Source organism: Poecilia formosa, unplaced genomic scaffold (genome assembly GCF_000485575.1).
Source record: "Poecilia formosa unplaced genomic scaffold, Poecilia_formosa-5.1.2 Scaffold243, whole genome shotgun sequence".
In the NCBI taxonomy this organism is placed as follows: domain Eukaryota; kingdom Metazoa; phylum Chordata; class Actinopteri; order Cyprinodontiformes; family Poeciliidae; genus Poecilia; species Poecilia formosa.
This window is the reverse complement of record NW_006800182.1, coordinates 694,710-717,565: the sequence shown is the minus strand read 5'-3', so window position 1 is coordinate 717,565 and position 22,856 is coordinate 694,710. Positions and strand designations below refer to the sequence as shown.

General features: G+C 35.3%; 3 protein-coding genes across 4 annotated transcripts in view; all 3 read right to left on the bottom strand.

The window, feature by feature from the left end:
• The window catches only part of LOC103150146 (serine/threonine-protein kinase 4-like), a 39,038-nt gene extending 36,884 nt beyond the window's left edge, over positions 1-2,154 (bottom strand). Inside the window, exon 1 of one of the 2 annotated variants that reach the window (XM_007569628.2) lies at positions 1,718-2,154. In XM_007569628.2, the coding sequence (XP_007569690.1) occupies positions 1,718-1,761 (44 nt within the window). In that variant the 5' untranslated portion in view covers positions 1,762-2,154. The remainder of the gene's footprint in view (positions 1-1,717) is intronic. The other variant, XM_007569627.2, reaches the window with a different exon arrangement.
• Positions 2,155-2,490: 336 nt separating this feature from the next.
• On the bottom strand, positions 2,491-5,028 carry cox6c (cytochrome c oxidase subunit 6C). Its single transcript, XM_007569626.2, has 4 exons — positions 4,920-5,028; positions 3,918-4,032; positions 2,732-2,864; positions 2,491-2,608 (listed from the first exon to the last, which is right to left on the bottom strand). The coding sequence occupies exons 2-3, from the start codon at positions 4,020-4,022 to the stop codon at positions 2,739-2,741; spliced, it is 231 nt and encodes a 76-aa protein (XP_007569688.1). The 5' UTR covers positions 4,023-4,032; positions 4,920-5,028; the 3' UTR covers positions 2,491-2,608; positions 2,732-2,738.
• A 5,261-nt stretch (positions 5,029-10,289) lies between these two features.
• Positions 10,290-22,856, bottom strand: part of angpt4 (angiopoietin 4) — a 64,194-nt gene continuing 51,627 nt past the window's right edge. Inside the window, exons 2-10 of the mRNA XM_016680488.1 lie at positions 20,901-21,056; positions 20,702-20,823; positions 17,002-17,086; positions 16,390-16,537; positions 16,189-16,301; positions 15,616-15,717; positions 15,333-15,499; positions 12,809-12,942; positions 10,290-10,857 (exon numbers count right to left, since the gene is read on the bottom strand). Of these exons, the coding sequence (XP_016535974.1) occupies positions 10,697-10,857; positions 12,809-12,942; positions 15,333-15,499; positions 15,616-15,717; positions 16,189-16,301; positions 16,390-16,537; positions 17,002-17,086; positions 20,702-20,823; positions 20,901-21,056 (1,188 nt within the window). The 3' untranslated portion in view covers positions 10,290-10,696. The remainder of the gene's footprint in view (positions 10,858-12,808; positions 12,943-15,332; positions 15,500-15,615; positions 15,718-16,188; positions 16,302-16,389; positions 16,538-17,001; positions 17,087-20,701; positions 20,824-20,900; positions 21,057-22,856) is intronic.

Here is a 22,856-nt window from a genome sequence, read left to right as displayed (position 1 = left end):
AGCCGCTTCATATAGTTCAGTCTTGAGAAATAATCTGAGCACAGTTAGTCTGTCACATGTGAAGGAAGCTGCAGCAGCAAATACCATCTCTTTTTCACAGTGACATCACTGAAAGGAGTGAAACCAAAGATCTACTGTACATGCACTAATACAAACTAAAGGTTTGTAAGTTGTGCACATTTAAACAGGTCAACATTTTTAAAAATTGGATTTCCAAAATGAAGTTGCATGGTAACATATTTACAAAATATGTAAATATGTCTTATTCAGATACCTGAACTAATATGCCTAACAACAGTTCAGCTGTAGTAGCTAAAAACAGTTAAGTCTGAGAGAAAGCAGTGGCAAAGCTCCAATGCTGCTAGCAGATATAATCCAGTTGGAGCACAAGAAGAACTCCAGATGATAATCTGAGAGCCCCAATCCAAAGTAATTAAAAATTATACAGTAAAAAAGAAAAAAAGAGTTACCAGATCATGCATTACAGCAGCACATAAGATACAATAATTATCCTGATGGTAGTCAACATTTCATTTCTAAATATTTAAAATATGGAATAATGACAGAAGACTATCTAGAGTCAGAATGAGATGTCCCATTCCTCCAGTGTTGATGTTCCTCATGTCTGAGGCTTTTCTGTGCTTTAATACACCTGAGTCAAATAAATGGGTGGTGAGAAAGTGCATCTATGCTGAGGAGATGATTACATCTGTTGTTAGTTGGAGCAAGGACTTGTCTAAAACAAGATTTTCTCTTAAGCACAGAACTGGTCAACCTCTTAAAGTTTGTGGGATTGTTTAATGGTATGGTTTGTAAAACTCTGGAAGTTAGAGGCAAGAGTGGCATAAGAGTTAATACAAGAAGCAGCATTTAAAAAGTGCAACAAAAAATGAAGTCCCAACAGGAATTCAAAACCAGCAGAGATGACAAACTTTAACCCTCTATATAAATAAACAGCACCTGCTGGCCCCATTTCCTGCCACAAAACCAGTTTTATGTCATCTTATGCCTGACATGCATTAGATTTCTCACATCAAGTTTCAAATTACAGAGCAAATAAATTGATTCTCTTAAACCAGTGTGGATTAAGGCAGCTAGGAAAAGATCCAAATAGAGTTAGGTGATTAAACTGGATTAAAGGGCTTCTGATAGCAGCAAGCTCTGAGATTTAAGACAAAGATCATAACAAGGTTCCTAAGCCAGTTCAAGCAGAGTACTGTGAATATCTTCCCGATTAAAATGAGAAAATGAAAAATTCTACAACTCTTCTTTATGTGACAAAATAATACAATTATAATTATTGGCTTGTTTAAATTTGTCAGTCTATTTTCTAAACAGAAAACTAATCAGAGAATTTAAATTAAATTAAATAAAAAAAATCAACAGCAGCTCATGGCCAGGCTGGTAGAAAAATACCAAAGGAATAGTGATTTAAATCAATGAATTTTTGTATAGAGGACAACTGAGCAATTATAAATGCACCAGAAAATTTGAACTAAAAACAAAAAATATGTTTTTTGATATTACACCAAGTCCTAAAGGAGCTGAAAATTTTCATTTTACATTATGAAATACAACTTACTCACCAAGTGTCTGTGGGTGGGTATTTGGCAATTGATATCTGACCCAGCTCTTAACTTCAGCATAACACCAGGCTAACGCTTAGAAAAATAAAAATCATAGATACGCCATATGTTTAAGCTGTTATTGGCTTTACCTGCGAGGGTTATTCCTCATCTGCACTTTCTCCTTGTTCTCCATGTTGCCTCCTCCAGTTTCCTCGGACTCTTCTGATTCAGGTCTGGAGTCAAACTTGAACCGAGCTGGTCAACGTCAAGTAGATGCTAGCAGTAGCAGGTCGCCGTCTGCTAGTCTGCTAGCGGCGGCAGCTAACGCGCCGTTTCACAGCAGCGTCCCGGGTGACGATCCTCCCGCTGCTGCTCGGTTGCCGTAAAAAACACCGCGTTGCTTTACCATTCTGTAAGGCTGGGCTCACACGATACAAAACGTTTAGTCAGGCTGTGGTATCCTCGCCGCTAGGTACATCCTTTCCCTGTCCCTAGGCAACTTTAGACTTGTTTGGCAGCCGCTCTAACATCCACCTGAGAAAACCAGGAAGTGCTGAGAGGAGTGGACAGGAAGGCGAAGGCGGCGCAAACAAAGAGTGCAATGCAGAGTTTCAACAACAGGGGGCAACAGTTACACATAAAACATTTACATCTAGACCTGCAGTTTAGCTGCAAGGTTTCTCATGTATATGTTAACTGAAACAAAAAATCTGTATTTTCTCTTCTTTTTTATGCACTTCTTGTTACTGTGCACTATTTTATTTTTTATATTTGTATTTGTATCATGTTCGAATAAAATTTCATTTCATTTCATGTATAGTATAATTGTGCAAATACTACGTAATAAATACGTTATCTTGGCAGCACTTTGATCTGCGAAAATATATATATTTTTTTCAATAAGTAAAGCACAAAGTCAACATTTCATTAATAGAATAGTTTATTTTGAGGAACAAACGGCAGAACAGTGTTCATCTGTAATCAGTAAGCATCAAAGGGAAACCATCTTCAGGCCAGGAATGAATGACAGGACGGTGAAGCTGGAAGAAGGATATGCATAACTATTAGATACAGCTAGTTTCAATTGTGAGGATATTGTATCAGCATTAAACATATTGCTTGTGGTACAAGGCATAAAATTCATTTTCAATATTAAGACTCACATAAGTATTACTTTCCAGAAGGACGCACACTCTCGAAGACCCCCGCTTCTCTCATGGCATTGAACTCTTTGACAGCATCATACTGCTTGTAGAAATTAGCATATGCCTTCTTCCTGGGCTCAGTCACTCCAAACTGTAGTAAACAGAGAATTTCACATTTTTTTCTATATAATCTAAACTAGGAAATAAATCCCCAGAACTGGAAGGTAAAGTGCAGGATTTAGGCTAAACATCTGCTAAAATAAGACATTTGTTGGGCAGAAAATACAATGCACAATTTAATTCCACATGTAAGACCTAAACTTCTATATTACACAGACAAAATAACTAATAAATGTTTTGCAAGTTGTAACATTTTCTTTTGTTGAAAGTCTAATTTTGAGATTGAAAGCTACAAAGTCAATGGGCTTACAGATGTAAAACTGTGACAGACAATGTGTCCAACACAAAGACTCCATCAAACTGCTCCCTACTGAGCCAAAAGAAAAAAGATCACTTTGCACAGACAGCAAGCTTTTACTGCTACCTCTCAACAGCAAGTTCCATGGACACAAATAATGAGTTTTATACTCAATTGTTAAACTATGAGCTTTTCCATATATTAAAAGGTTAAGAGGCTGCTTAAATAAGACAATGATGGTAGAAAGCTCTACTGGGTTCTCACAAAAAAGAAAGCTGCACATTTTAAGAAAAGATTAATGTTATTTTTTTCTGCTATAGACATGTTATATCTAATGATTTGCAAGTAAAGATGTTTAAAAATTTAAGTTATTGCTGCTGATTATTCCCCTCAAACTATTACAGTTTATAACAATTATTTGTATGGTTGAAATAAACACATTCTCACCCACATAAAGCATTCCCAATTACTCAGCTTAAATGTTTTAAATGAATGCAAATTTGCTTTTAGTTTTAAAACATGAGCCAACCTTTACTATGTTTTGCAAATGTTAACTCATGAATGAATGATTTATAAACCTTTTGAATTTACATGCTTTTATGATTCCAGGAAAACAAACATTTTGGTTTGGTTTTTGTGTAGGGCTTGAACTCACCAAATATATAGACATATTTGCCTCCTTTTAGGAGACACCATATGTGCATATGGAACACTTTGAATTGTTCTTATTATAGTTTGTATTACAGTACTGGTCAAAGTTGGGTCACACATATCCCCTGTTCTCACCTTGTACGATAGAGCTACTGTTATAGCAATTCCAAAAGCGATAGGCAAATGGAACCTGAGGCGCTTCGCCAACAAACCTCTCATCATCGGCTTTTGCAGCGACATGTTTAACCAGCTGGAAGAAAGAAAAAACCGACACAGAAAGTAACATGTTAACTTTACAAACCGCAATAATATATATTCTTTTTCTCATAACACACACACATATATATATATATATATATATATATATATATACACACACACACAAATAATCATCTGATATAGTAGATACACACATGACACTGGATGATAATGTTTAGGTATTGATAGAAAAAAGTTATGTCACACACTACTTGGAATGAGCTCCCCATAATTCATGGTTTAGTAATTTATTTGGATGAGAAATCACCTTTATAAAAACGAAGTGATTGTTAAATATGTTAACTTTATGCAGATCGCCATTATGCACTGTTGCCAAGTCAGGTCAGCACTCTTAATACGTCAACTGACATCTGGAACGCCGTTTTTAAACTAGAAACTAATATAATTTTCAACAAGTATATTGAGCAAATTACTCAAAAATAAAAATTATCCAACCACTGCATTCAAAAAAGTACTTAAAAAAATATAGTGAAACTCATCGGATCTGACTGAGACGTGCTAATCGTGTTAATAGTTGCTTGCGGAGAAACAATGACTTTGCTCACTCTAATCAATCCAAGCCCGTGTTATTTGGAAATGTCTCGTTGATATGCATGTATAAACATTAAGTAAGCAAATAAACAGTGTTGTTTTATTTTCAAAGCACTTTTAGGTTAGCACTTAGCTGATGGAAGAGAAGCTAATAACAGCTAGGTCAAAATAAGCTAACGGCTAACTCAACCTCGTCAAGGAGGAAAGAGCAGCTAAATGAAATTAAAGCCTGAACAATCTTTACGTTTGGCCTCGTTGTTAAGGGCAATTTGGTATAAACTCGAAACAAAGAAAAGTATTTAATACAGAAATTTTCGATATACTCACAGTTAGCCAGACGACCTTCAGAGAAACCGCTAACACACCAGAGTGGCGTTTTACTCTAACAGGAAGAGTCTCTACCGGTGCCGCGAGAGAACAGAAAGCCGTCAAGTTAAAAGGCAAAGTGAGGTACTGTGCTGTTGGTGCCGTAAGAGGACAAACACAAGTAAATAAAATAGCATTTCAAATATTCAATAAAATATTATTTTGCAAGCTTTTTTGTGGCCAGGTCTACCATATTTGTTTGTTTGTTTGTTTGTTTGTTTGTTTGTTTACAAAATGTGCCATTTTCTTTTGCTTTTTAATCGTTTTATTTTTTTATGATTTGTCTTTATAAAGCACTATATTTTGGTGACAGTCATTAAAGGTGCAATAAAAATACAATTCACTTACTTATCTCATTTCTTACTTATTCTCTATATACTTCACAATACTTTTTTTTTTCTGTAGGGATTTTATTAACATTAACCTTTTTTCAGATCTCCACAAGCTGGTCAGAAGGTTTGTAATACAAAGTTTGAACCACAAGAGGACACTCTCAAACTATTGAAGTATTGATCGTAAACAAACACCAAATCTAATACATGCAGTTATTTTCCTAATTATCTTGTGTTTAAAATAGGTTTATGTGTTTGCATTTCCCCTGGTATCCTTGTTTTAACCCATTAAAACCTGCAGTTTAAATCCGATATATTTTACACCGTTAAACAAGATACTTCTTGATTTTAAATCAGACTAAGTTTCCTGTTTCAGGTCACTTAGGATTAAAAAGGGGTATTAATAATTGCTCAAATCTAGAATCGTGTGTGAGATTTTTTTTTCATTATGTTAATTTTTTTCCAAAATATTGAATTTTACAGTTAGCTGGAGATAGGCACCAGCAACCCTCCAGACCCCTCTAAGGGATAAGGGTGTAAAGAAAATGGATGGATGGATGGATGGATGGATGGATTGAATTTTACATACATTACTTTAATAGTCGTTAAAGTTATATTTTAAACTGAATGGTCAATCATTGTCTGCAACAGACTGGCGACCTGTCCAGGGTGTACCCCGCCTCTCGCCCGGAACGTGAGCTGGAGATAGGCACCAGCACCCCTCCCGACCCCACTGAGGGACAAGGGTGAAGGAAAATGGATGGATGGATGGATGGTCAATCATTGTAATTCTTCCATAGGCTTTTCTTACTTGTTTGCTGCAATGCTGGGCAGGCTCCTTCAAACAGACTGTGGGTAACTAAGTGTGAGTTGTAGGGAAACTTTCATGCACAGCCTTTCAGCTCCGACCACAAACTTAACAGTATAGGGATCAAAGCTTTGGTATGTCTATTGTAAAACACTGAGTTTCCTTTATGTCTTATTTAAACTATATACTAGTATATAGTTCAAAGACATCCTTAGGCCTACAATTAAAACATGCCAATGATGCCAGTAATATGAAGTTCTGAAGTTCTGTAATTGTTTTCATAATGCTGGTTTTAAAGTGCAGCTATTACTTACTTCATTGTTTCCATTTATATGGTTTTGCAACATTTCATTTAGATGCACAAGGGCTTGATCAAAACATGTTTCTTTTGTTCTGTTCTTGATAAGACTTGTTGACTTCTGCACCCTTGGTTAGCTGTCAGCTACACACAGATATGCAGAAATGTCATATCCACTGATGCATGATGATAACCATTTTCCTCACAGCTGGGATTCTCACTTGGGCCAAATACTGCACATTTTGGGTTGGTTATGAAAATATGATTCAGCTACAATTTAGTCATTTTGAAGATTTTTTTTAAATCAAAATCAACGCAAACATGGAAATTATGCAACCTATAAACATGCTCATGTCAATAGGGGGCTTATCATTTTGCTCAGAGGCATTGTAGCACATGGCATATTGAATCCCCACTCTTCCAACTAATGCCAATCATTCTGTTACTAACCTTCCATTGCCCCAGAGTAAAATGGGCCTTTTTGGCACTTAGATTTGCCCTCTTAGCAAACTGACTGAACATTTTTATAAGGCTTTATGAAACTAAAATGAAATATTCCTGTTTGAGCCACAAGTTGTTTTTTTTTTATTTTTTATATATATCCATTATGTTTCAGCACTGGGAACCAGAAGTTGCAAAACATCCAGTTTTCTTGAAGCACTCATTAGAAACAGTTGTTTGTGGGGGACGTGGTTAGCGGGACATGTGAAGGAGACACCAAGAGGGCCTCACACCGAGGAAGGAATCCCCAAAATTGAATTTTTTTGGCTCATATTTCTGCAGCTGTATTAATAATGTCTTCACAGATATTTAAAAATAATGTTTTGATATCTAAAAGAATTCACAGTATTCCCTCTTTGCAAAAGAAAAGTGCAGAGTCTAATTGATGTTTGGGAAGAAACTGGTGCTTTAAAAGGTGATCATCCCAAAACTTACGTCAGGGGTCAAAATGTCCTGTCATATTACTGTTTCTATTGTGTGAGCTAATCCTTTATGTTGGCTTCAACCTTTTACTTTTGTCCAGTTTTAAAAATGATAATGCATACTTACTAAAAATTGACTGTACCGAACTGCTAAGTTTTAAACTGACGATCTGTGAGGTATTTGTTTTATTTTTTAATCATAAAATCCCAAACTCATGTGACGGAGGTGTGGAGATTAAAAGAGCAAAAACCCATCTCTATTGAAGAATTAAAAAAACCACTGCACTGAATAGAATAAATATGTTCTTCAACTTGTTTATTTTCTGAATGAGTGCCATGAAAGATTAATTCGGAGGCCATAATAAAATGCAGACTTCAGCAAGAAACACGAAAATGTCCAGCTTGTTTGGATTAGGAAAATAATCAAAGCAACATTTATTTGCTTCGGGATCTGGATGCCATCAAATCCCAACATCTGTCATTTATTTGTTCTTTTCTCATTTCATTGTCCAGATTTTTTACCCAACATAAAACAAGAGAAGAAAAAGATTGATTTGGATTTGGCTTGTGTTTGCATTTAGTTAATTAGTTCCTTCCTTCTATCAATGTCCAGTAAGTGTTGCCATATCACTTGATAATTGCATAAAAAAAAACAAAAAAAAAACTGTTTGCGTGCCTGTACTTCCTGAACAATAGTGAAAACCATAATACTCAGCATTTTTACAGATGCAAGACTTACATTAAACCCGCCCTTTAATTACTGATCAGTTTCCATTCATTTAGAATATGTCTGTAAGTCCTTTTCTTTGCGGGAACTGTACACGGTGATCAAAGTTTGAGATGCACTGATATTTGTCCATCAGTGTGTTTTTGGCATCTCAGAAGCAGCTCTTACTTTTGTTTGAGTCTTAAGAGCAGTAACACACTCCCCGTTTAGTCCTGCTGATTTTCATTTGGCTCTATTTCCAGGGCAATAAGAGCCAGCCACCTTCTGAAAGAAACCAGAGCACACAATGAGAACATCTTTTAAGAATCACTTCCTTCTGCTGGATGATCATCCGTTGCAGCCTCCTGAAGTTCTGGCATCAGATCTGTTTGATCCAAGTAAGCTTCTCCTTTCCCCACATTGCCGTGACTCATTTTCTTTGTTACTCATGTGTTAATCTACATTTAATTTCCATCATGCCTCAGGTTTTCTTGTCAGTATTTTTGTACACTTTGTCCACAACTCTTTGGTGCCAATAAATGTGTACTTTTACTGTAGACATAATCACTTGCAGAGAATGCCACGGATTCATGCCACTGTCCACATCTTTTTTTCGTCCATTAGTCATTTCTTTTGCTGCAAGATGCTCCTTGATTTTATGAAAAGTTTTTCTTTTTTAATACATTTAAAGACAGTTTGACAAAATCCCATACAGTCTAACAGCATTTGCCAGCACATTATTTTCTCAAGGGATGACGCAAACCTTTTAGCATGTACAGGTTCATCTCAGTTAAGTGTAATATCATAAAAAGTTAATTTGTTAATTTCAAAAGTGAAACTCATATATTAAATAGATCTGTTGGAGACCGAGTAATATATATCAAGTATTCATTTAATGATTATGGCTTCCAGCTAAAGAATACTTAAAACTAAATTAAAAAAAGATGCGAAGGGCCAAAGAAAAAAGTCATTTTAAGTACAGAAATGCAACATTAAAACCATGTTATTGCTTTTCCTTTCATGTTCACCAGCCATTGACTGACAGTGAGCCACAAAAGGTCACAGCTAAAGAAGCTGGATATTCAAACTGTATGTTTAACAACTTAATAGATAGGTAAGTGTGGAAAAAGATGAGGTCAAAGAAAGCTCACAAGCAACGGGAATAAGCCACAGCCTAGAGAGGATTGTCAGGCAAAGCTATTTCAAGACTTTGGGAAAAATTCACTAGACATGAATGCACATACAGACACAGAGCAGGTCAATTCAGAGAAACATCAGGGACAGAGATCATGTTAAAAGTGTGTGTTGGAGTGAATGCTACTGTGACAAGACAGTCATAATGATAGGTTCAATACTTATTGTTTTGGGGATTTATAAACAGATGAGAGAAAAAAAATTAAGCTAAAAAAAGCTTAATTTTTTTTAAGCTTTAAATTTCACCAATTTAACTGGTGAAATTTTGTTAAATGAGACCTTAATCATTTCAGTGTGGTTGTGTTTTAAGGATATACTAAGTCAACCTATGCTCCAAAAGGTTACAATATACTTAATAAAAAACATAAAACTACTTTCTAGCAGGACATTGAGGAAAATGTTTGGATTTTCATTAACTGTAAGCCGTAATTCCAAAATTCACAGAAAAAAGTTTTACTTTTTGAATTAACTTACACAAATAAATTAACTTTTGATGATATTCAATTTTTTTATATGCATTTGTAGATAACAAACGATGTTGTACCACATTCTCTGTTACAAACAGTTCTCATGGCATTTTGACACATACACAAGAAATTGATAACATTTTTCAACACTGAAAAGACATCATCCCAACCTCTTAAAAAAAGATTCAGACCACATTTTACACCTTCTCTTTTAACCATTATTGTTGCAGTGATGCTTTAATTGGCTTTTCTTAAAAACTCAACTGACTGACCCCAGACGGTAGATAAATTAGCAGCCACGCTCTTCAATAACTTTAAAAGCTCATAATTTACAAGGTACATGCTGTCTCTGGATTCATTAGAGACTAAGGAAGAATTTTGATCAAATTAATGAGGTACATAGTTTCTATATAAAGTGTTGCTCAGAAATCATGAAACAAAGAAGCAAGATCCTGAAAGATGCTATCCTGTCTTCCCCAAACCTTTCACAAATGGTTAACTTTAGTACATGGACACTGAAAATCTCTTTCTAAATCTGAAATCCAACAAACAGTCCAACTTGTCTTACTGGTGTCAGATGTAAAAGACTGATACTGTTTTTTTCTCTTATCACTAAATATCTTATTTATCACAGTTCATGTCTTTGGGAATGTAGACAAACACTTGTTGCTTCAAAACAACATACAAACATCTAAACATCTAAAACAAGATCTTAAATAAATTGACATGATCTTGACATGGTCACGTTTTTATCTCTCATCGGTCTAGACTCTAGAGCTTGTGAGTTGAAAGCTTCGGCTGCAGAGCTTTTATGGTGGATCAGTCGTTGGTCATGAACCGTACTTTATCAGATCCCCAGGAGGCACCAGGTTTGCACCGTGAGGCAGAAGCTGAGATGCTTTGCTGCAAGTTAAACATTATAAGAAAAGTTGTTTTGTAATTTTTTTTTGTAGAATCTAGACATATGCTTGTTGCCAAACATCGGGAGTCTTGGATGTGGAGGGGTCTTCTCAGAAGTCGTAGGGTCGGACCATCATTGAGGTGGAACGCAGGGAGTAGCTTGGGCCTCTGAAGTGGTGCCACTTAATGCCGTTGAGCTTCCTGATGTTGTGGCCAACTGTGTAGTAGATCCCATTAAGGTTGGAGAAGCCACAGGCATCAAACCACCAACCTGCATGGAGAAAGAACATGATGATAAAGAGAATCGGGTAGAAAGAGAAATATGATTTTTGCAAAGACTCTAATTTTGATGGCATAAAACAGAAAAAGATAGAGATTAGGAGAGAAGGACAATTTTACTTTTTTAGAATCACTTATTGAGGACCACTATGCCCAAATGCTTACTTCTAACAAAGTCTAATAAGTAGTAATTAAGACTAATTTGTGCTTGGCAGCATGGCATTGCTTTGGGTACCAATCCTTCCAAGAACAAATACCTAAGACTGAGAGGAATTCAGTCCGACTGATTTATTGTTTTTATTAGGCGAGGACTTTATCTGTTTCGTTGTGGTTCTTTTAGCTGAAACGTTCTGCGGGCACTTGAGTCTGCCGGTCCACGTGCAGCTCTTTGGCCAAATACAACATGAAGACTGTTGCTTCAGCCCTAACATAATTTTGGTTTGGAATATTTGGAGGGGCCTACATGTCTGTCTTCATGATAATTTTAGATTAGAATGCAGCTCAGGAGTTGGAACGGTCCATTAACATGAATGTGAGTGGTTAAATCCTGAGCATGCCCATGGCATTATTATGTGCTGCTTGGGGGCCTCAACCATTTTCTCCTTAAGGACCCCATAAAAGCTTTGTCTGGCTCTGGTTTAATAAATGGCTCCATCTCAAAGGTTTATTGAATGAAGTACTCTAATAATGGCTCTGATATTTAATTTCTTTGTGTAAAATAACATCTTGAATGAGCTGAAAAACTTTACTCTGCATCACTTTTTGCAAATATTGAATCTTTCTGTCTTCCTTTGTTTACATCGCTGTCCTTGTTTCACCCCAGCGATTCAGTTTCACAAAGCTTTTCTTTTTAACTGAATGTTTAAAATCCAGATCTTTAATCAAGTGTCCTGCTTTCTGTTTTCCATTCAGACCTGGAAAAAGTTTAAACAAATGCATAAGCCCCACTTAAATTTGTTAAAGAAAAGCTGTAGCAAAGTTTAAAGAAACCAGACAATACACGTTTTTGATGCTACAATAAAACGCAATGCATCCCTAAAGCCACATTACTTGTCTCTTTGCATTTCGAAAGCACAGAGTTAACAGATGCCTTACAGAATAACAAGGAGCTTAAAGCATGGAATTAAATCAACTTTTATACAATCAAAATAGAGTTGCAAATAAAAAGAACATAAACTTTTAAAAAAGTCAGGCAAATTTTGGCTGGTCCAGAGAGAGGCTTTTACTTTACCTTGTGACACGTGTCTGAAATTACGCTGAAATTTCTAAAAACAACATGTTTTTTTTTTTTGGTTTGTTTTTCACAAAGAGTACTCATTATTTTCAAATTGGGTGCAAATGCCTGGGGGGACAGATGATGGAGCTCTGTTTGTCTTTTTTTCATTTACTTTTCTTTGCTATTTCCATCTCAGTCACTCTTTTTATTTTACTTTGTCTTTCTCTATAAATTGCTGTGATTTGAAATGACTCTGACTAACGGTCACTGCTGGAGCCTTTTCCTTTGAGATCTGGAGGATTGTAGCTGAAACAATTAAGTTAATCTGCGATTACAAGCTATCGAGGGCAGGCTGAGGAGACCCCAAGAGCTGTTTGTGTTGGCGCTTGCTCAAGGTGAAAGTGTATTGACAGAGACAGATGTTTGACTGGCCAGGCCTTTTGGCAAAATACCAATAATTCTGATTCTTAACTAGTAAAAGGTGTGTCTTTTGAAGCATTTAAACATTTATACTGATTTATGATAGAGATACACTCTTTGATGGAAATGTAATGAAATGTTATCTGTACTATTCCACCCTAGAAATACCCAATTTAAAACTTTATAACTTTTTATTTTGTCATTGATATGCTAATTGTTCATTTTTCAAAAAGATCATGTTTCTTACACATAATGACTACTGACCTGGAACCCGTTAACTCTAGTAAAAGGAAAAAAGAAAGTTTACCTCCAGTGAGCATCAAGGCACATTTGCAGTGGTCGCAGTTGTCGTTGTCGTGATCTCGGGTGCTGAAGCCGGCACCGTGGGTGATCAGGCTGCTCTGCCTTCCTGCTGTCCCACTGTAACCTCTCAAATACAATCTGAGGGAAAAGAGACAATAAGATTTAAAAAAAACAAAACAAAAAAAACATGTAAGGACAGGTAAAGCATTTGTCATTTTCTTTACCTTATTCTCTTGTTTTGCAGACATAAAAAAAGTTAAATGCATTCCTTTCTATTTTAGATACTCTAAGCTGATTTGCTTGCCAATCTATTGAAGTTGTTTAAATTAGCTGCTCTACAGGCTGTATGAAAGTCTTTCTAAGTTTTCATTCTTACTGTTTATTTTTTACTGTTTTGTCCTTTTGTCTCTGAACTAAAAGTTATTGTCAAACTAACGTTCAGATTTTACTATGAAAATAAAATGAATGAGTGAATGGCAGATGCACATGACAACTAACTAACTAACTAACTAACTAACTAACTAACTAACTAACTAACTAACTAACTAACTAACTAACTAACTAACTAACTAACCTTCCTCTGTAAAAAGCTAAAGAAAATACATTATAATTTATATATAAATTGTATGGTAGCTTAGACATAAAACTTGTTTATCCATTGAGTTCTTGAACCTCTTTTTCCTTAATGATTAATGATTGATCAATCAAAATAAAGCAGCTTAAAAAAAGCAACCCAAAAAACACTTTTACTGACTTTCAAAGACTGCAAGAACATCTGGCTTGCAGGTAAGGAAACACTGAGTTTGGGACGTTTGTTTTTGCGCTGATCAAAATGAGCACACACTTTGAGCTGCTCTCTGGTTTCAAACTGTTTCACAGGTAGGGAGGATAAAAAACTGAGTTTGATTCCATCAGCACTCACTAAAGCTGTCACAGACAATCTGAGGGATCAGAATGTTTTGTAATCTCGAAGTAAATCAGAGATATATTTAGGCCCAAGGCCATCCAGTGCTTTTTAGAGAAGTAATAGGAATTTAAAATCTACCCTTTGACACAGGGGGAGCCGTTGTAGTGATTTAAGAAGCGGTGGAATGCGCTCCACCTCAGCGGTGTTAGTGAGTAGTATGACAGCAGCACTTTGGACGAACTGCAGCCGTCTGAGTTATTTTTGTTCAATTGAGACAGATGAGGACACCTTTACCTTTATTTGGCCAGCAGGAAAATGAACTTTTTCCTATCTCCTCCAGACAAAAACTGTTTAACTCTTGCTCTGTCCTTTAGGATATTAACTGGCTACTTTTGACTATTGTTTTTAGTTCACTGTTAAATTTAAATACCAAAATATATAAACTGAAGATTTTACAGTTATAGGTTTGAGGTGAGGCATAGCTATAGATTTTCTAGTTATAGTCTGCATTTTAAGTATTTCAAATATTAAAAAAATGCATTCTGATTAATATCTCAAAATCACATACATGTGCATTATTATATGCACTATTACACATTAAGTCAAAGTTGTGTTGCATTTTATTTGATCTATGTCTAGGGATACAGTTTGTCTGTAAATTTTCTTGACAGAAAATAAACTGGTGACACAGACCAGATAGTTTCCATCTAAAGAATTCAAAGAAATCCAGCCATAGGATTGTGTTACATCTGTTTTTATGAATGATTAAAAGTTTTTGATTTATGGACAAAACATTTTTGTGTTTTGGCTTATTAAGATAAAAACACTTGCAAGTGATTGTCATAAATCATTATCTTTTTTCATCTACCAATAAACATGCAATCATTGTAAAAAGAAAGAAAGAACTTTCCAGAATTCTTTATGTGCACAAATCAGTGATCATCTGTCTGGCATTGGTCCTTATAAACACTAAAACAAGTGAAAAATTCTAAACTGAGGTCAGACTATCAAGGATGGTATTTCACATTGAGTGTTTTCTTCACTTTGAATTTGCTTGTTAAAAATGAAAAGCTTCTAATCAGCAGATACAAAGAATTTAGTTACGTTTTTCCTGAGTGTTTAGCTACTCCTTGAAAATCAGAGATGAATATGAGCTGCATAAAATCTTAGCATTTAATGTCAATATACTTTCTTGGGACATTTTGAAGTGTTTAGCATAAAAAAAAGATTTACTTTGTTCATTCTTGAAAAATGGCAATGAACATTTGTTTTTACTTACACATTTTGTAAAATCAAACAGCTGGTTAAAAGAAAAAGAAAAAAGCACAGATAAAACAAAAAATGCTAGGGCTAATAAGCATTTTAGCCAGTACAATGTTATATAGAAAATTGATAAATTAGACAAACTTTTAAATACCTTTTTATTTTGACTTGATGTGTCTGTTGTGTATTTTATACACTTGAGGTTAGATGTAAATAATTCTAGAACCTCACAGATGAGTAGGGGAGGCATAAGTTAAGGCACTGAATCTGAATTGAAATGTTAAATTCAAATGTATTTATTTTTTATAATGTAAATCATTTCTCTTTCAGCAGGGTGGCGTGTGTGCATGTGGGTCACCTGTACTGCTGTCTTTCACTGGCCATTGTAAACCGGTCATACTGGGAGTGCGCAGAGATTCTCTCCCAGTCCTGCAGCTCCACTCTGAGAGAGTATTGACCCTGACTGGTCAGCAGGTACAAAACTTCATTACCCAGCCAGTGCTCCCCCGACAGATCCCCAAAACCCTGCAGCAGGCCGAGAAGACAAGGAGTTTAGGAGTGATAGTGAAAAAAATTCGCCTGATGGTTTAATTTTTTACATTTCATCGTTTTTAACTACACTCATTCTAAAACATGCTGACCATTTTGTACTCCCTCCAGCTCCTCTGAAAATCCACACTGCCGTTAAAACGGCGCTGGAAGACCGTCCAGCCGCCGCCACTCGTCTCCATGTCACAGTAAACCTTCAGGAGGAGAAATGGAAAAATTTGACTCACATGAGGGACACAATGTAATACAAATAGAAAACAAAACAGAAATTGACTTGAGTCAAACCCACATGGCATTCACAAGTGCAAATGCATTGTGAAGTTTGATCATTATTACAAAGGTGTTAAAGAATAAAAAATGAAAATTGGAGCAAACTGCATATTTTTACCTTGTTCTTGACTCAGTAAACACATACTAAATTGATATGTCTCAACCAAATTAAAATAATAATAAAAAAGGAGATGTTAAATATGAATGGCAGAACCTACCAATAGAAGTTCATATTAGCACTTTCTTATTATTACCCCAATACCCAACCCCTTCCTTCCTGCCCATCGGGAAAAAAATAAAATAAAACACCCATATTTGATATTTTCACACACAAAATCATCTGAATGCTAAAAATCGCTTGAACCTTTTGTGACTCTTGAATATCAAGTGATTACCTGCACAGGCTCTGTCCTGTTACCAATGTAGATGAGATACAGACCACTGGCAGAATGACCAGCCTTGTAAGCATCTGCACAGTCCTTCCACATCTGGCTCCGAGGAGGAGACCCTGAAAGCAAAGCACATGACATAATGCAAAACAATATCAAGTGTTAAGATCTTATTTCCAGACAACCTCTTGGTGTTTTTGGACGTACCGGTAGTCGTGGCCACCATGTCGATGAGTGTGTGGACTGACTCCATCAGCTGAGCCTGCTGCTTCTGTAGAGCCGTGTTGTTGCTAGTGGCAACTCTCAGCTGCCTCTCTAAAGACTCTATGGCCACCATCTGAGTCCTGATAACAGACTGAAGAAAACCAGAAGGTTATTAATGTTTAATTGTTGTCTGTGGATTCTTTGAGCAACTTGTTGGCCTTCATATTGCAAATTATTGTTGAGATATGATGCATTATTTAGCATTTTGTATTCTAACATTAACAACTGAGATTATTGTTCATGCATGCATATTTGTTTTTATTTTTTGAAAATAAAATCATATGAGGAAAAAAAAAGGTTATTTGCATGTCTGTGGATGACTTACACTTACTACATCAGTTTTTAATGTGTGCATTTAAATTTTCTTTTTTTGACTGTAAGTGTGGCTCTACAGAGTCAAAATCTATACTAAAATCATGATTAAGAGAATATAAACATCTGAGAGACCTTTCATGATTAATTTTAATACATACTCAGACACCTGTCCAAACAGTTCTCTGCCAATGATGTTTCTTTACTATAATATCACACAGATGTCCCATTCATTAACTGTACCTGCAGCCGGTTCTTCTCCAGTCTCATGTCCTCCAGCTCTCCTCTCTGCTGAGACTCCAACAACTGAACTTTGCTCTCCAAACGGCTGAAAGAGATACACAGAAAAGAAGCCCTGAAAAAACCCTTCACATTAAACATTTGACCGGCTTTTTGCTATGAATCACATGAGAGGAAATTGCATCTTTTTTCTGTTTTCAGAAACTTTTATATCTCTTAGAAAGAGCTGTAAGGAATTAGAGCCCATCACAGCACAAAAACTGTGGTGGTGAAACATTAAGCAATGTACTTGGATCTGTAGTTTTCCTTTGGGATCCCAATGCTGCATTTAATACAATTAATCATAGTTAGAAAATATTCCACCGTGTCTGGGTTTCTCCGTCATCAAACGTTTAAACTATGTCATGATAAAATGGCTGACTTACAAAAAATAAAGTCAACCGTCTAAAACATGAGTAGCCACTGGTATTACATGTTCACCTCAACCTTTAGATTGAAACAATCTTTCATAATGCATGCATCAACAAAACCCACAGTTATACATTCACAGAAAAAAAATCTTCTTCTGTGGGTAAATATATTTTATATTCAAATGTTTTGATGGTTAAATCATAATCTCTGTTTGGAAAATCAGGTTTTGTTACTGTGGTTTTGTTCCTCAAGAGATCAGCTACAATAGTTTTGTACAAACTGGATTCTCAGTTTCTAATCCAAATGAACCTTTCACAGCTCAACAACGTTCCTGATGACTCCTCAGAGGATTTGCCACCAAAGTGAAGATTTATATAGAAATATTTTTCTGTTGAAATATGAGTTATTTATCCTGAATTCATATTTGAAGACATTTTTGGAAGAAATCAGGTTTTGATTGGTGGTATCTACCTTTGGTAGCAAAAGAAGCTCCCAAAGGTAAAGTGAAGCCTTAGCATCTGAACTACAGTTCATGATAATCCATCTGACAACAGAAACACTGATGACAACATTAAAGTGATGATTTGGTTGAAAACCATGTGAATTATGGTTTAAAAATGACTAAATACTGTTTATCAGGTGTTTAGTGGCACAAAAATAAAAACAAATTGTAGCAAGGAAGGAATTTATGTTGTTTATGAAAATTCATAAGTTTCTAAAAATCTAAATTTGCTTTCCTAAAGCAATTTTTTTCCTAAATGAAAATGTAAAATGTGAACAAAATGCCTCATCATGCTGTGCTTCTGTTGCTCATTTATGAGTTGGAATAATATTGTCTTACATGAACGGATGAGACTTTGGGCACTTTAACAGAGTTGAAATCCAGGGTCAGTCCCTGGCTGTGATCACTTCAACATGCTGAACTGCACGTAAATGTGAAAACAATTTTCACCCTGATGGAGACAGATTGACTGTTTAAATCTGCTGCGGTTTTTGAGGAACGTATAAAGAAACAAGTGGGAATGAATGTTCATTCATTCTGCAAAATTGCAAAGTTATAGCAATGTTAATTTACTTTATTTACAAAATATAGGAGAGAAAAAGGTTTATGTCTGTATTTTAAATTTCAAAATTCAGAACAGGAAATCCTTATTACTTCGCTTAAACATGTTTTCAAATGTATCAGATTTTAGACAAACCATGGACTTTGTTAGGTTCAGGTTGTTCTTTATTTGACTTTTGATTGGTGGACAAACTATTCTATTCTAGTCTAGCACATTATTGTTGGCAGCATTAATTTTTTTTATATGAACAAATTCCTAATTAACAAAGACCATCTGTTTAATTTTCAAAGTCAGTTGAGTTCAAATACGTTTCTTAAACATGGTGGAAGCTGACACAACTCAGCTAACTTAAGCTAATAAGGAAAAAACTTGGAAGTGATTTTAGAAAACAAAGCAAAATGGAACCTTTTGTTTTTTAAAATTAATGCTTACAATAATAATAATAATAATAATAATAATAATAATAATAATAATAATTACAACATTAAACGGGTCTAATGAAATATTGTGTACAATTTGTTTGGAAACACATTTGAACTTTGCATATTTCAGAATCTTATATACAACAAAACTGACTTCACCTGAAAACACACTGAAGACAGCTCAGAACATATTTAGTCTATAATTGGGATTTGTTGTAAATTATAAGATGCCTAACTGACTCATCTATTTTGAACAAGCTGTATAAAAATACTGTAGAAGGATGTCCAAATATTCAATTTTGGTTTAAAATCAAAGCTAAAAAAAAGTAAAAATAAAAGAGTGCTTGTCTCTAATGTGGAATCTGTGTTTAAGATCTGCCTGAGTTGTATTGATTGCTGTATTTTGACAAAGACTTCAATGCTATGTTATGTTATAGTCTGCTATATGGTCCAGGTCACTGAGCTTAACCTGGGGTGTTGCAGAAACTTGAGCAGACCTAGGATGTCCTGTCCATTTCTCCACAGCTGGTTGTGAGTGAAGAAACATACATGTTTATTTGAACAAAGAAGCAAGATTCATTCACATCTGGTTTGTCAGGACCAACCCCTTTTACCACCAGGTGTAAACTGATGCACATGAACTGTTCTATTGTGATGGGATCTACATTAGATGCATGCCAACACTTCTACAGTATTCAAATTTCCAAAAGAGTACAATGTAGGAATCACAGAAGGAAAAAGAACTGGTATGATACAAAAGAGTATTGTATAGTTTATTAGGTTATTTTGACCGATTGTCCAGCAAAAACATCTTAATTGGACCTGGAGAAATTCTATTTTTTGTATATAACAGGTCAAATCTGAGCTTTTTGTATGTGAATAACAAAATGTGTCACTTGGTTTTAATGTCACTTTTATACACATAATAAACTGCATGGATCACTTGAGACCAATCATGGTGAATCGTCTGTGCAAATCTGCCATATGTTAGATCTGTGGAATAGTGGTGGTAAAAAAAGAATAACGAAAACACAAAACAAAGTAATACTAGGAATGGTTAATTCTTTTTTTAAAATTTCTCCTATTGTTCAAATCAAGTACACTGTTCCACAGGGTAATTGTAAATGTCTTGTAAAACCTTAGTTCATTTGTTACTGTTGAAATATTTGAGTTCTTCAAACTGATGTTTTATTTTAACATCCGCAGTTTATTCAGTTCATTCACTTTTATTTCATTTTGTAAACAAATGTTGCTAATCAGTCCTAGCTATATCACCCACTAAACTTGGATTGCGTGTTTCTGTGTTTATAAGTGTCAGAGTTTATAAGGTTGCAAAACAAAGGAAATCTCTCACCAGCTTTAAAACTACTGTTTCCTCATCCGTTACATGCTGACACATATGTGTGCAGTCCAAGCCTTTCTGTTTGTGTTACATCGATTACTGTAAACAGAGAACATGCTTGATTATCACTGTGGGTTTCGCCACTTACTGCATTGTCCAAATTCGCTTCATAATGAAAAATACAAAAAATATTGTGAATCCAAATAGTGGTGAGTCTCTCAGCAACAACAGAGGACACACTTCCATTATTTCTCCACAGACTTGCTTAGATTTCAAATATTCTTGCTAATAGGTCAGCAGCAATCAGATATTGTTTCCACCTTTTGTGTGTGTGTGCGCGTGTCTCACCTTGTAAGAACCATTTTTCCAACAAATTCTGACTTCTCACTGTTGCTATTTTATCAACATAAGAAGAGTGAAGCAGAAATATGATTCATATGTTTCTGAATACCAACATTTATTACCTGTTCTTATCTCGCAGCTGCCTTATCTCAGTGGTCTGGAGTAAGAGCTCCTTTTCCAGTTTATTGGTGGACAGTGAATTCTCCAGAAGCTGGATCTCTATCCTAGATGTTTGATTCAGCACCTGGTGGAAGAACAGAATCATAATTCACCCAGGAATTGTGGACTGAAGTAATACCAAGAAAAATGAAAACTCCTTACCTTGGCTTCCACCACAGTGAGTTTGCGTGTCTGCTCTGCTGTCTGTGAGAGGAGGTTCGTTCCGATCTCCAACATTGTGGCTGTTTGGTTGTTAACAACATGCGACTGTATGTTAGCAGCATCTCGCCTTATACTCTTCTGTATGAAGTTCTCCAACTGCAGAAATACAAAATTAGGAAATGCTTAATAAACATCACCTTCACTTTGGTGAGGTAAAAATAAGGCATGTCAAGTACCAGTCAAAATTAAACTTTTTTAACATTTCACATTCTACCACAATTTTCGAAAATGCTTCCAAGCTTTTTCAAGCAACCAATATTTATGTAAGTTTATTCTACTCATAAAAGTTGATTGTTTAAAATGCAATAAAAATCAAGTGTGAAAGTTCCCATCAAGACAAACAGGAAAATGGTTACAGGAAAAAAAATCAGCAGCTAAGTAAAAACACCTCTTACCACCTGTTAGGCATTTTTGTGTAGGTATAGTGATTTGGGATCAATTTGACAATAAACTAATTTTTATACCAACATTTTGTTGAGTGAAATATGAGACCATCTATCAGTTGAAACGAACTGAATCTTCAGCAGAAAAACGATTCCAATCACAGCAACAAACTGAATTTATGAAGAAAATAGAAAGGTGATTCCACAAGCCGCTCAGTGGTACCTGGTATTTTTTCCACCTTTAGCTGTTACTACTCTTTCTACTCTGGCTTCTTGTTGCAATATTTGCACCCCTTTAGATTTATGGAATAGAACATTTCATATCAACCTTGAAAAGTAAAATGGATGATATTGTTTTTGTTTATTTTGCCTTTTTCTTTGACAATTTTATAGTTCTTTGTGTTGGACTTGTCAGAACAATCTATATCAATCTCTATCAATCTATATTTATAGCTATAAACCAGAAATATAATGCAAAAATACTATTAGGTTGAGATTATATATTTATTTTCTGCAGCCGGTTGATATGATTCATGTATTAAAACACATCAAATCCACCAAATCAAAAATACATAATATATAAGGAAACAGGTCACAGAATCTCTGGGAATATCATCCAATGCCAGGCCTCTCTGCCATGCTTCGACCTTCAACTGCTCGCAAATAAACAGTCTGTCCATACAGGCATCTATTCATGCCTCTGACTCCACATCCTCAGGATATCAGTGCCACTGAGAAGCACAGAGAGTTGATAAATATACTGCTGCACCAACAAACAGATTGGTCCCACTGGGAGAGCCAGTTAACCAATGAGGCAAAGTTCAGGTCTCAACGCCTTGACCACATTTTCTGGTCCAGATCGCTTTTCTTACAGGGATCCCATTGCAAAAAAACTTCACAAGCAGTTTGTTTTACCAAGATTTCGGCTGTGTGGACTTTAGATTGGAGGTGGGTGTTGTCTTTTGATTGTTCTTTTCATGGTTCAGAGTTAATTGTGTATTTTTTAATGATTATCGGGTTCTATCACAAATGTATTTAGATAACTTTGAGGCCAATGGTGGGAACAAACTGTTGCTTAGATGAAATCTAGTCCTCCATTTTCGAAATAAATCCCTATTTTTATATTTCCCAAGAGAATGAGTGCTTACTCAGGCATAAAATAACTTAGTCATGTCCCAGGGAGGCAAAATTTTGAAAGATTCCTCTTAGTCATTTTGGAGTATGTGGAAAAAAAAAAAAAACATAATTTCAGCGCAATGCATCTTATACAGTTCAATTTGATATTAAATATATCAAAGTATAGTTCATTAATCTTTACAAAATATTAGTTATCTTTATATATGATAGATCTTCTGTTTCCACCTGCTTTGCAGAGATCAGCAGATGTCTTTTTTACAACAATTCAGGAATATTTGGCTAAAATGGGAAATTATCAACTATCCTTTTTGAAGCAAATATGTCAATATTTTCTGTTGCCATTATTATTATTATTATTATTATTATTATTATTATT